This window comes from Ixodes scapularis, unplaced genomic scaffold (assembly GCF_016920785.2).
Source record: "Ixodes scapularis isolate PalLabHiFi unplaced genomic scaffold, ASM1692078v2 PGA_scaffold12__126_contigs__length_90152505, whole genome shotgun sequence".
Classification (NCBI taxonomy): domain Eukaryota; kingdom Metazoa; phylum Arthropoda; class Arachnida; order Ixodida; family Ixodidae; genus Ixodes; species Ixodes scapularis.
In genome coordinates, this window is record NW_024609838.1 from 43,850,440 (window position 1) to 43,862,547 (window position 12,108).

Sequence of the window (12,108 nt, forward strand, 5' to 3'; positions counted from 1 at the left end):
TAAAGTTCTTTCTTTGGATGAGAAAGCAAACGTTTTGGACGCCATCCTGAAGAAACTGCCGAGATCACGAGCACTCGGGAAGTGCTCGACGCAATGGATGTACTGAGGAGGTACACGGCGTCGCATGGGCAGCAAGATGCCGTGCAAGCGCTCTGGGCGCTCGAACGCCGTATGACGCCGCTGCTACTGTCGGACAATGCGCAAGCAAAACTCGCGGACTACTTTGCCCCTAAATAAATGTCATTTTCGGTAAGTTTTCATACCCGTAAAATGTTTCGGAATTTTTTTTTTTGCATGCTAAAGCCAAATTTCAATTTAGCGAAATTTCAATGTAACGAAGTAAATTGCGAATTTTACCGACTTCGTTACATTGAGGTTTAACTGTATATACAGTAAAACCTCGTTATAACAAAGTTGAAGGAGCGATCGTACTTATTTCGTTATAACCATTAGTTTGTTATAGCCAATGTCCATTTCTTCCCTATTAGCAAGCAAGGGGAATTATGATTGCTTTGTTATATCCATTAGTTTGTTATATCCCATTTTGTTATAACGAGGTTTTACTGTACCATTAAAATATTTATGGCAAATTGCTTGGCAATTGTGTTGCATATATGAAACGTTCTAGCATCATAAACGTTTAGCAATAGTACTCTGAGTTTCCAGACACCAGACGCCTATGTTCACGGCGCTATTCATCAGATAGTTTAATGCATATCATGTGTTGACTTGATGGTTGTTCCGTTCCTAGAATGAAAAACCGCTAATTGGTCTGATAAACTCGACGATTTTCCAGAGCCTTCCATACTCTCGAGCCCCTGTCCTTCGGTGTGCACAGGTGGTGGAGCTCCTCCTCACCTACACCTCTGGTGACATGACCTCCCCATTAACAAATCAGCTTTGAGCACCTCACTTCTCCTCTCCCACTCGTCAACCAATCAGCATCGAGCCTCGCGGCCACGCTTTTATCCAGCCTTCACAAAATACAGAACACCTACCCAAAGAAAGTTTCATGTTAAAAAGTTACCTTTAGCACGCTGCCATGTTCGTCTACTGAGCTGTGGAATTTGTTCTAAGCACGCGCTGTAGCTCTCTCGTGCAGAATATTAGATACCACGCACGCGTCTGCAACCCAGTGACTCTGCATTTTTTGCCTGGTTGATGGGTGCTGGAAAGATTGATATAGGTAGTTTGACCATTTCACGAAAAAAGCTTGTGAGCCTACTCTCCCACTGTAAGCGCAAAATGAGTCAATCACTGTGCTTTATATAATTTGAGCACTGAATATGATATTTAGATACTGTCGATCGGGGTCAAAGGTGCAGTCCATACTGGAATTCAAACGTCACATTCGGCATCCCAGTTCAGGCCAGTTTTCGGGGTTCGGAGATTATCGTGGTGCCACGAAATGCACCGAACTTCTTCCACGAGTGGTAATAATTGGCTGCCATATTCCTTGCTAAAAATGAGTTACGTCGGAAGTTTGACCCACTCAGGGCAAATTTTAGTAACAGTATCACTCTCAAAGTATTCTTTGTCCCATTTCTGCTCTTATTTTCTTACTTACTCTGGTGTGGGTTTCGTAGGCCTTTAGGCAGTTTAAAAGCCTTTCTCATTACCTTTTCCTAAAAGAGAAAAATAAAATGTTAACTAGGGTACTATTTTTTTTTTGGAATGAGAACAACTTGCCCTCAAAATGGCACTCCTATTTCTGCTTATAGGTGTATGAAAAATTTACGAAAATGCATAGCTTTGGCTACTATTCTTAATTTGGCTAATGGCTAAATCTTATAGCCGCCCTGACAACAGCGAGAAATTCACAACTTACCCTCTCCAGGCTCTTCCGTACATGTGTAACTGTGTTTCTCTCTATTCAGTGTCTAAGCCTATGCAAATGTTTTGCATGGGCAGGTATAAGTTTGCAAAAGAGAGCAAAATAAAGAAATTAAAAGTAATGGTGTGAAAATTGGAGCAAATGGAGTAAAACAGGTGAATAAAAACAACAATCAATAAGGAATGTAATAGAGTTGTGAAATAAGAAAGGAAAGTCAGTGACTTGAAGCTATGGTGTAAGCTAGTCACATAGACCTTTTCACAACCCCATCAAGCAACATTGATAGTTGCCATTCCGGAGCACGAAGCACGTGATTGGATTTGAGAATCCTTGCCGAACATTTGCGTAGCACTCGCACTCAATACGAACAGTCGGGTTTACATTGAGTGCTTACGCAGGCCTCGTCCTCAAAGTTCACGATCAAACTATTGCAAACCCAGATAATTGGTGCAGCATGCTACCGGATGGTGCACACCTTAGAGGAGGGTCTATTGTGCGTGCACGGTGCATTTAAGGTTTTACGCCGTCTCTTTTCACTACAGCGCTGGCGTTGGTCGCACTGGGACATTTGTGGCCATCGATTCTCTTTTGGAAGAGTTGGAGAAAACAGAGGAAGTGGACATCTTCAGCTGCGTGAGCAGTCTTCGGAAGCAGAGAAACTTTCTGGTACAATCCCTGGTAAGGAGCCCTTCTGGTTTTTCAAACGACTCCTGGTCTTGGGACCACCGAATCCTCGCAACACTGAGGCCACGGTTGATTATTGGTCGAGTTGCCGAAGGTATTTTTTTTCTGGAGGGCTGCCCTGGGTATTTGACCAGCCACTGCATGTAACGTCGAGGCTAGAAGAGCTCTATTGAAGCATAGAACAGTTTAGGCAAAATTAAATGCAGACATCATTTTACTTGAAAAGGTATTATAGAATGCCTTTTGTGTAACGTTTGTACTACAAGTTGCGCAAGTTTGTTACTAGCATTAGTATAGTTTAGTGTATCAGTGTTGGATAATAAATATATATCATATCGTGCATTTAGAATTCTTTTAGTTCCCGTAATACCAATATACATATGGTCAGTAACCTGAAGTTTGTGTTGAATGAAAAAAATTAAAATCTATAGCATCATGTGTCATTATCCCGCTAAGAACTGGTACCATTTCTGCCCACGTAACAACATTGATTTATATGACAAAATGATTTTGATTATCAGCATTATTTTGATATACCTTTGCGATAGTGTTGTAATATGTAATTAATTTTATTGTGCGACAGCATTGCCCTGAGATTTGCTGTATGATGACAGTAGTTTAAAACTTCGCGGGTGACAATAATCTGCTCGCCTTTCAGATGTGACTACATTAGCTTAAAACTTCTTGGGAGACAGCATGGTTTTGATCTTTCGATTGTGACAAGGATTTTTGTGTTGTGACAACATTGCTCTGAACTTTCTTGTGTGGCAACAATGGTTTGAGCCTTCTCACTTGACAGCATCACTGTTTTAAACAATATTGTTATACAGTAAGAGCATGTCCTTTATTTGTGCAGAAACAGTACATCTTCATTTACCGGGCACTGTTGGAGCACGCTCAGTTTGGGGACACCGAGATTGAAATTCAACACCTGAGGGACCATTATCTCCAGCTGAAGGAGAAACTAGGAAACTCCGAGAAGACTGGGATGGTACTCGAGTTTGAGGTAAGCAGAGTTCAATAAGTTCCAAGATCATGCCACCTATTATTTTATTATTACCATATGTTTCGGTCTATAAATCGAACAATTCCTTAAGGTCCTTCGTACAAGTTGCACTTACACGGTCGGCACGGCGATACTGTATTGATAAGCCCGTACACGTGTAATGTGATCGCGATATACGCACAAGTGGGAGCAAGTTTCATATTCTTGCCAACAAATCGAACGTGTTATAACTCTCGCAGCAAATTTGCACAGTTGAGGTCCATACTTTTAAAGAAAAAAATGCATATAAGTCACACCGTTGTATAAAACGCATCGGCGGAAATGTTGTAAAAAAGACCATGACGTTTACTCCGCAAAATATGGTATACTTACCTTAATTTCACACTCTTCTTTTTTGAGTGCATTCTGACCCCCTGCATATTCCAGACGATCTTGAAATAAACCAAAAGCTCGATACATATCAGGCATAGAAAGGTTTGTTTTTGTTGAGCACCTTTGAATTGGAAATGTGGTTTCTTTTATTCTCAACCTTTTCCAGAAACTTGGGGATGTGATAGAGGACCCTAAGACGTGTTGCGTGGGAATGATGGACATGAATGTGGGCAAGAACAGATACGACTTCATTGTACCCTGTAAGTCAAACCTATGTTAACGTTACCTTGGTTGCATCAGCAACTATCCTTTGTTTAATTTGTGCAGAGTGCAGTGAAACAGAACAGGCAGATCTAAAAAGGTTTTATTTTTATTTGTTACAAAAACCTTCCTCGTACATTGCATGGAAGAACACAAAAGTCTTCGCCAAAGGCATCTACATTGCACATAATATAGAAAGTAATCATAGTAGAAATTGCCCTTATTCATTCTTATGAGGGTAATTAATTGCATCCAAAATTATGTTAAAACTGAGTGAATAGCCGAACACATATTCTCCCTCAGTAAAATGACACAAGTCATATAAAAATACCCATTGGCTCTATTGAAAATAACCAAGAAGAGAGCAAAATATGCATAACGTTGGTCCATTCCTATGTGGAAAGCAAGTCGTCTGCGTCTTGTGCAGGGGTTACAGTGATGTCAGAACGATGCAGAGTTCCGACTGGCCTTGATTGGAAGGATAGTGGGAGACCTCAATGCTCGATGCCTCGAGGTCTACCCACTATCCTTCCAGTCGGAGCCAATCAGAGCTCGGCTACAACCCCTGCGCAAGAAGCAGACGAGCTTGCGCTCCATATTGCGTAGTTAGGAAAGACCATAGTCCCCGAATATCCGAATATATCAAGTAATCAAATGTTTTTGGATGTCTATGCACATTGTAAAAATAAAAACTAGTAGTTACCTGCGCTATTCCGCTTTATAGTATCTTCCACTGCACCCAATATTTGCTTGTAAAGGGAGAAAAATTAATAGCTGAGTATAGTTCAGCTGTAGAAGAATGCACCGCTAGTTGACAATGGGTTTACCTTGTTGGGGTTTGTAACTGGGAACATCAGAATCACATTCTCTCTCTGCCTTTCAGATGACTTCAATAGGGTTATTTTGCCGGTGTCACCCTCGAGAGACCATTCTTCGTACATAAATGCATCTTTTGTACAGGTAAGGTTTATGAATTTTTGGAACTAGGAAAGCTAATCTAGTCTAAGCTTTTCTTTTGTTCTGAAAAGCCATATAATTTGAGAAGATAAAATTATTATTTTTAGCATGTGTAGTGAGCTTATGATTGTACTTAATATTAACAACTTACAAGCATGTCTATGCAGAGCGCAAGTCTTCTTTTGCATGGGTTGTGGTGACGTCTGAACACTGAGCTCTGATTGGCTCCGATTGAAGGATAGTGGGTAGACCTCAACGCAAGCTGCGTTGAGGTCTACCCACTATTTTTCAATCTGAGCTTGGCGTTCTGACGTCACCGCAACCCCCCGTGCAGGGGGCAGACGAACTTTCACTCCGCATACTGTCATTGTCAAAGCTCATGTGATGACATCGTCAAAAAATGGCCAGTGGCCTTACTCTCAGCTTATAATGATGTCTACTGTCATTGTCAAAGCTTCAAACCTCATTTGAGGACATTGTCAAAGAGTGGCCGGGGGCTTTGCTCTCAGCGGCAGCGACAGTATATATGTTAGTAGTAGTACTAGAGTCTTACTCGATAATGGTATCATTCAAATGGTTGTTGTATCGTAAAATATTGAGCATTCATCCACGTTGCAATATGCTCCTACCCCCTACTATTGATATATCACAAATATATAAACAAAGAATGTACGAAGCGCCCTCCCCCAGCAAAGGTCGCCGCTGAGGAGGCAGCGCAAAGCTGTGAAGTTTCATGCTCTGCGTCGGTGCAGTGCAGTAAAGCTCGACACAAGGGCGCCGGTGCGAAGCGGGTTTGACGAGAGTAGGGCAGCCGTTTTAAAAAAGCTCTCCGCCGGACCTGTTCTGTTTCGTCGGGCCAAGCGAGAGTTTATCCTATCGTGCGGCCCTTCCGCTTTTCTGCAATCGAATCTGACAAGTGCCCATTTTTTTGCAATTATCTCTTCTTTTTGCGTGCATGCTTGCTCGGTATTTTACGGTAATGGTCGTGCCTGTTGACAGCAGTCGCTAAACTTAGTTCCGTCAACCACTGACAACAAACCTTATTTGAATTACCAGAAATTCATTTAAAATATGATGCAAGATAAAATTAAGGTTTGTCATGTGAATGGCTACATATGCAAAGCGGACATTATAAAAATTTTCGCGTGGTGCCCATTTTCGTTGCTCATGTGTGCCCGCTTGAGCCCCGTTGAGTGTGCTTCTCACGGAGAAGTTGTGCACCGCGGAGAAGCAACACCCGCGGAAGCAAGCTCCGTGGGTTTTGCCTCCCTGCAGTGCACTGCTGCTCGGAAAGAAGCGCACTCAACGGGGCCGCGAGAACAAAAAGTATGAATTGCACGAAAATGCCGTTTGAGTTAAGCAGCTTATGAATACATTAAAAACATAGTGGGGCAACCAAAGGATTTTAAATTTGTTTGAATTAAGCAGAAGCATGAAATAACCGAGTATGAACTATCGCGAGCTATTATGTAAGACATGCCCTGCATTTCCTTAGCTATCAATGACTATAACTGGTGGTGGTTCGACACTCACCTTTGCCGCTCGCAGCAGACTTGAGGCCCAAGTGGTCAGCGTGAATCACGAGGTGGGTAAACATGACTGCTGCCGCTCTTTCTGCACCATTTCTCGTAGGGTTACGACCGGTCGCTCTCGTTCATCATCACCCAAGACCCCTTGGACTGCACGGTGGTCGAGTTCTGGCGCATGATAAAGGAGCAGTGCATCTCAACCATCGTCATGCTGTCCGAACTCGGGGAGGGGCAGGTAAGAGCTTGGTTTCGTGGTGCGTCGGGCATAGTGCCTACGCCACCCGCGCATTAGAGTATCCCTGAAATGTCCGCAAAGAGGGTAACCGATCTAAGCATTTCTGTCGTGGGGGCGCTTTAACCTGTGGTTGCTGAAATTTCTGCCAAACGATCGGCTGCAGTGTAAGGGCCCGTTCAAACTCTTGCAACCGAGTACGACTGAGAGAGACGAGACTTGTTAAAACCTCTTAAAATTTCTTAGGACGAGAGAACACACTGGCACGCTGGCGCCATCTATGCGGTGACCCTGGAACTGCATTTTACAAAAGCGAATGTTTTGAGGGATTTCCGAGGTCAAATATGCGTAATACCTATAAGAAAGGCTTGTTTATAACGTTGACAAAAGCTTTTTGAGCCAAGAAAGAAAGGATAATGCGCGAGAGAAATAGAAAATATGCCGGACTGCCAAGTTTACGCTGTGACCCAATAGATGGCGGCAGTGTGTCCTCTCGTTGTAAGAGGTTTTAAGGAACCCAGTTTTAAGAGGTCGCAAGAGTTCCGGCAAAACAAACATTTTTCGTACTCAGTTCCACCCCTGCACCGTTGGCAGGATTGCTGTGAACAGCAGGATTGCTCAGTAGCAATGTCATGAGGCACAAAGTGAGCTGTGACGAAATACTCTAAAAAGAAGTCGAAACCCGGATATATTGAATTCAAAGGGGATAAAAAAAATAGTTCTATATATCAATAATTTGATATACAAAAAATTGCGGTGGCTTAGCTCGGCTATGCCAGGATATACGTAGCGTGAGCTTATGCGCACAAAATGAGAGGCGCTATCAGGCAACTCTGGTGCAGCGTCAGATTTGGCTACTGCGCAACGGAGGCACACAGCTGGGCACGCGGCGGCGCCAGTGCGTCTGCCGCGGCTATGACGTCACTCCTCTAAAAAATGCAGACCGGCGAGGCGCGCGTGGCGGCGGCGGAGCGCGCGGCGGCGGCGGCTCTGGCACGCCAGCAGTGCGCAGTGTGACGTCACTGCTCCCCGCGCATGCGCAGCACGGCTCTTTGGAAGCCACGCGAAACTGCTCAACCTCGGCCAGTGTAGCTCACGCTACAAATTTACAAATTATGTTAAATTAAGCTCGAGGTGAAATTTTCTGGCGTCTCTGCTAACACCGAAGGTCACGACGGGAGCTTACCAAACGGCATCCGAGAGCCGCTAAATACAGTGGAGCGTAGTTGGCGGAGACCGCAAACACCGCCGAGCTTACACACGCTCCTGGCCGGGACCTCCCCACAGCATAAACAACAAAACACGAAAATAAAAAAAAAAATGAAAGAAAAACGGAAAAGCGAGACGCATAAAAAAGAATGTCTTGATCCATAAATAAAAAGTTAAGCAAGCAACAAAAAAGAAAGCTCACTAAATTCAGGCGCCAGAAAAAGAGAGCAAACTAAGAAAAACGGGAAATACAATAACGACAAAAGAAAAAGGTAAAGATAAGGCGTTCAAAGTGCGATTGCATAACCGTTGTTGTCGACACACTCAACTTGCAGAGGACTTTTTTTTTTGTTGTTGCTTTATTTAGGTTTAGGGAGTCGCGCAACATCAGCAGTGTTCGGGGAATTCAGGCGCAGGTTTCCGTTCCGACAGCGGACACTCCCTGCTGTCCCTACATGCATGCGTGCCCTTCCCCTTCCTCTTGCCATCCTCCACTTTTTTTTAAGGTTCATTTTTTTTTTTTTACAACTGCTTTTTTGTTGCGTATCTTCCCCCTGGCTTGGCAGTCTGCCAGTCAAGCAAGGCAAGCGATGTGCTCGCCACCTGCGCAATCGGACAATCAATCAATCAGTAGTAGATCATCAAGAACACAAGTACGTGCAAAAGAGTGGAGTGTGCATCGGCTCACAAGTGGCTCCTCTTCTATCTGATATTTTTCTTGCCATGTGCGGACGAGCCATCCAGAAGGTACTAAAAGATACACACATAGCGGGTATCTTTGGATATGTGGACGATTTTCTTATTCTATCCACCACAAAAATTAAAGAAAAAGAAGACGGATGCCTCAACACCACCATGACACTATTCCAACAAAGCTGTTTGGGTCTAAACTTCACCTATGAGACTCCTGTGGACGATTCCATTCGGTTTCTGGATTTAGCTTTGACATTCAAAACAGGACATGTTTGTTGGAAATATCAAGCACGATCAGGGAAGGCATTTCTTCCTTTTGAATCGGAACATTCTAAGAACGTAAAACAAGCTGTGGCCATCTCAGCCCTTACAGCTAGTCTAAAGAAATCATGTCCACATCAAGTACAACAAAGTTTTGACACCCAAATGTCTCGGCTTCATAACGCGGGATACTCGAAACCCATGATGGCCTCCATCTGCGAAAAAATATGCCGCACCATCAAGACAAACAAAGCTACGAGTCAACAAACAAAAAAAAAAAACCCAGACCACCCTTTGTAGTGATACCATATATTCACGGGGTTACCCATAAGTTAAAAAAGATAGCGAACCGGCAAAACGTGCAAGTCATCTGCTCGGCACCTAACAAGGCCTATTCAATGTGCCGCAAAATTAATCAGGTACCATTCAACACCAAGGAAAAGTGTAACACCAGGCACCGAACACAATACGCTCCGTGTGAAAAGGAAGTTATATATCACATACCGCTAACATGTGGCCGCTTCTACATCGGACAGACCGGTCGATGTATTAACGACCGAGCACGTGAACATGCAGCGAACCTCAGGAACCTTGCGGGACCAGGACATTTAGCTGCCCATTGTCGGACATGCCTGTGTACAGCAGAGCTCGACAATTTTCACATAATGGGACACCATAGAAACCGGGTTGCAAGGGAGGTTTTAGAGGCCCTTGCTATCGACGAAGGAGATGACAAGTGCGTGAGCATCCCTTCACTTACCTTACAAGCCAAAGAAAAACTCTTTCTACACGGCACCCTTCGTGGGTAATTGATAAAAATCGGGAGAAAAAAATAAGCAAAATAAGAGCAAAAATAAGAGCAATGAGAAAGAAAAAGAAAAAGGATGATCGGAGATGAATTAATAGAAGAAGAGAAAGATTTAATAAAAAACAGTTGGTAGTCCAGCGATCGGTTCGCCAATCTTTTCTCCTTGTCACTTTCCTTCCTTTGTTCAGCTTGTTTTACCCAAGATGTCAAAAGCAACGGAGGGGGGGGCAGGCTTCCTTCGCTATATCGAGTGACCCTGCCATAGGAGTTCGATACGAAAAGACAATGCTTCTATATTTTTACATGTGATTTTCAAGGGGATGTTCGGGCTGTTTGATATAAACAATAATTCGAAATACCCGAGTGTAATTAACCGGGCTCGACTGTCTTTGGAAATGTGAATAGGGTACTAGCTGGGATACATGGCAAAGACGCCTAAAATACTAACACTGAAATACATTTATAAAAAGATGTCGTGATACGTATCAAAAATACATTTGTGACGTATGAAAAGCATTTGAAAATACAAATAATAAAAAGCATTTTGCAGAAATACAAATAGCGAAATACATTTTGTCAGGAACCTGTTTGAGATGTCCCCATACTCCATAAAACTGGTGAGATGCTCCAGCTAGTGTATACGAGGAACAACAAAGAAACACAATCTTCATTAATTGTGCAATGTTTATTACCCACAAACAAGTACTCGCTGTAGGATTTCAACGTTGACGTTTCTGCACCCAAAATAAATACACTATAAAAGTTGTAACGAGATACACCTTCCCGATGGTATTGCAGTACCAGGAATACACCCGAAAATGTATTTAATACAGAAATACAAAATACAGTTGAAAAATTGTATTGTCACAGAGAAATATAAATAAAAAATGTATTTCAAAAATACCTACTATCGCAGGGGTGGCCAGGCTGACCTGGCCTAAGAGCCACAGACAAAACCACGAAACTTCCAAGAGCTGCAGGGGGGGGGGGGGGGGGGGGCAAACTTTTGTTCAGAGTCATAAACGAAACTTGAACTGCTTTCATTACATCCGAGTCAAAAGCAGTTCAACATCCACGTAAGGTAGTAGTAGCACAAGACTACCGAACCACAACCTGTCTTTCGATTTAAAACGCGTTCCATTTCTCTTTTTGGGGAGGGAGGCGGCGAAGTGTGTGTGTGCGTGTGGGGGGGGGGTAGGTAGGGAAGGGAGCCGCGAGCCGCACTTTGACATGCGAAGAGCCGCAGCTTGGCCACTCCCGTACTATCGCAATACTGCCCATTGAAATTGAAATACTGCCCAACCATGCTTTGACGTATGCCAAGGTTGTTGGAAGCACAACAGATCATAATATCTGTTAAAGAAATTTTTGCCAATTCTTTTTTTTAATGAACCTAACACTCAGCAGGATTTCTCGCACTTGCGGGTTACAGTATGTTACATAGAATTGCTTCTTGTCCTTTTTTTACGTGGGTTTGCTATGACAGCATGAAGTCTGCTCGGTTTGATTTTCTATAAATGTAGAAATATTTTGACATACAGAAATTTTTCGCCGAATATATTTCGCTCCCATCAGCCCACTTCAAGATAATCTGCCATGTGTGCATCAGAAAATTGCCCCCTAAAAATAATGAAGCCTGGTCAAGTACAGTATAGAAATAAGACTATCATTATATGGTGTCATGGTACGTTTTGTTGTTTGCTTCATCACAAAACTTGGCAAGCAATGTTTGTAATAAAAAAAGAGAGGTTGTGAAAGTACTGACAGTCAGCAAGTCAGTACTACCATAGTGGCTTGCCTGTTCATATAGAGTCACCTTTTGTTGTACCAAAGAGCAGAGACTGTTCAGTCTTCTTGCAGCATTGCATGCACTTGTTTTGCACACGCATATATGTTGAACTTTCCTCGAGTTTTCGATGTCATCATGGAATTGTGACAAGAAAGTTGAACCTGCTACATGTTACTTTGTCTATTGTTTTTTTTTGCATGATTTGCAGACCAAGTGCCAACAGTACTGGCCCTCGGACGGTGAACTCATGTGCGACTACGTCAAAGTCAAATTTGTGTCCCAGGACGTTGGCAATCACTTCATCAGGAGGGAGTTTGACGTCATCAACGTCAAGGTATGTGCTTTTGTCAAAGGTAGAGTTTAGACTGCCAACACTAGCTCGTTGGTTTTTGTGCTAGCAAAGTAATATTTGAGGGCAGTTTGTTTTTTTCAAGCTCCGTTGAACTGCGTAACAAAACACGAGTGATGAAAAC

General features: G+C 43.1%; 1 protein-coding gene across 1 annotated transcript in view; it reads left to right on the forward strand.

Annotated features, from left to right (window-relative positions):
* The window catches only part of LOC8029972 (tyrosine-protein phosphatase 69D), a 155,826-nt gene that overhangs the window by 125,578 nt on the left and 18,140 nt on the right, over positions 1 to 12,108 (forward strand). The window contains exons 21-26 of the mRNA XM_042289189.1: positions 2,377 to 2,512; positions 3,375 to 3,524; positions 4,063 to 4,156; positions 5,041 to 5,117; positions 6,747 to 6,878; positions 11,844 to 11,969. Coding sequence (XP_042145123.1) covers positions 2,377 to 2,512; positions 3,375 to 3,524; positions 4,063 to 4,156; positions 5,041 to 5,117; positions 6,747 to 6,878; positions 11,844 to 11,969 — 715 coding nt within the window. The remainder of the gene's footprint in view (positions 1 to 2,376; positions 2,513 to 3,374; positions 3,525 to 4,062; positions 4,157 to 5,040; positions 5,118 to 6,746; positions 6,879 to 11,843; positions 11,970 to 12,108) is intronic.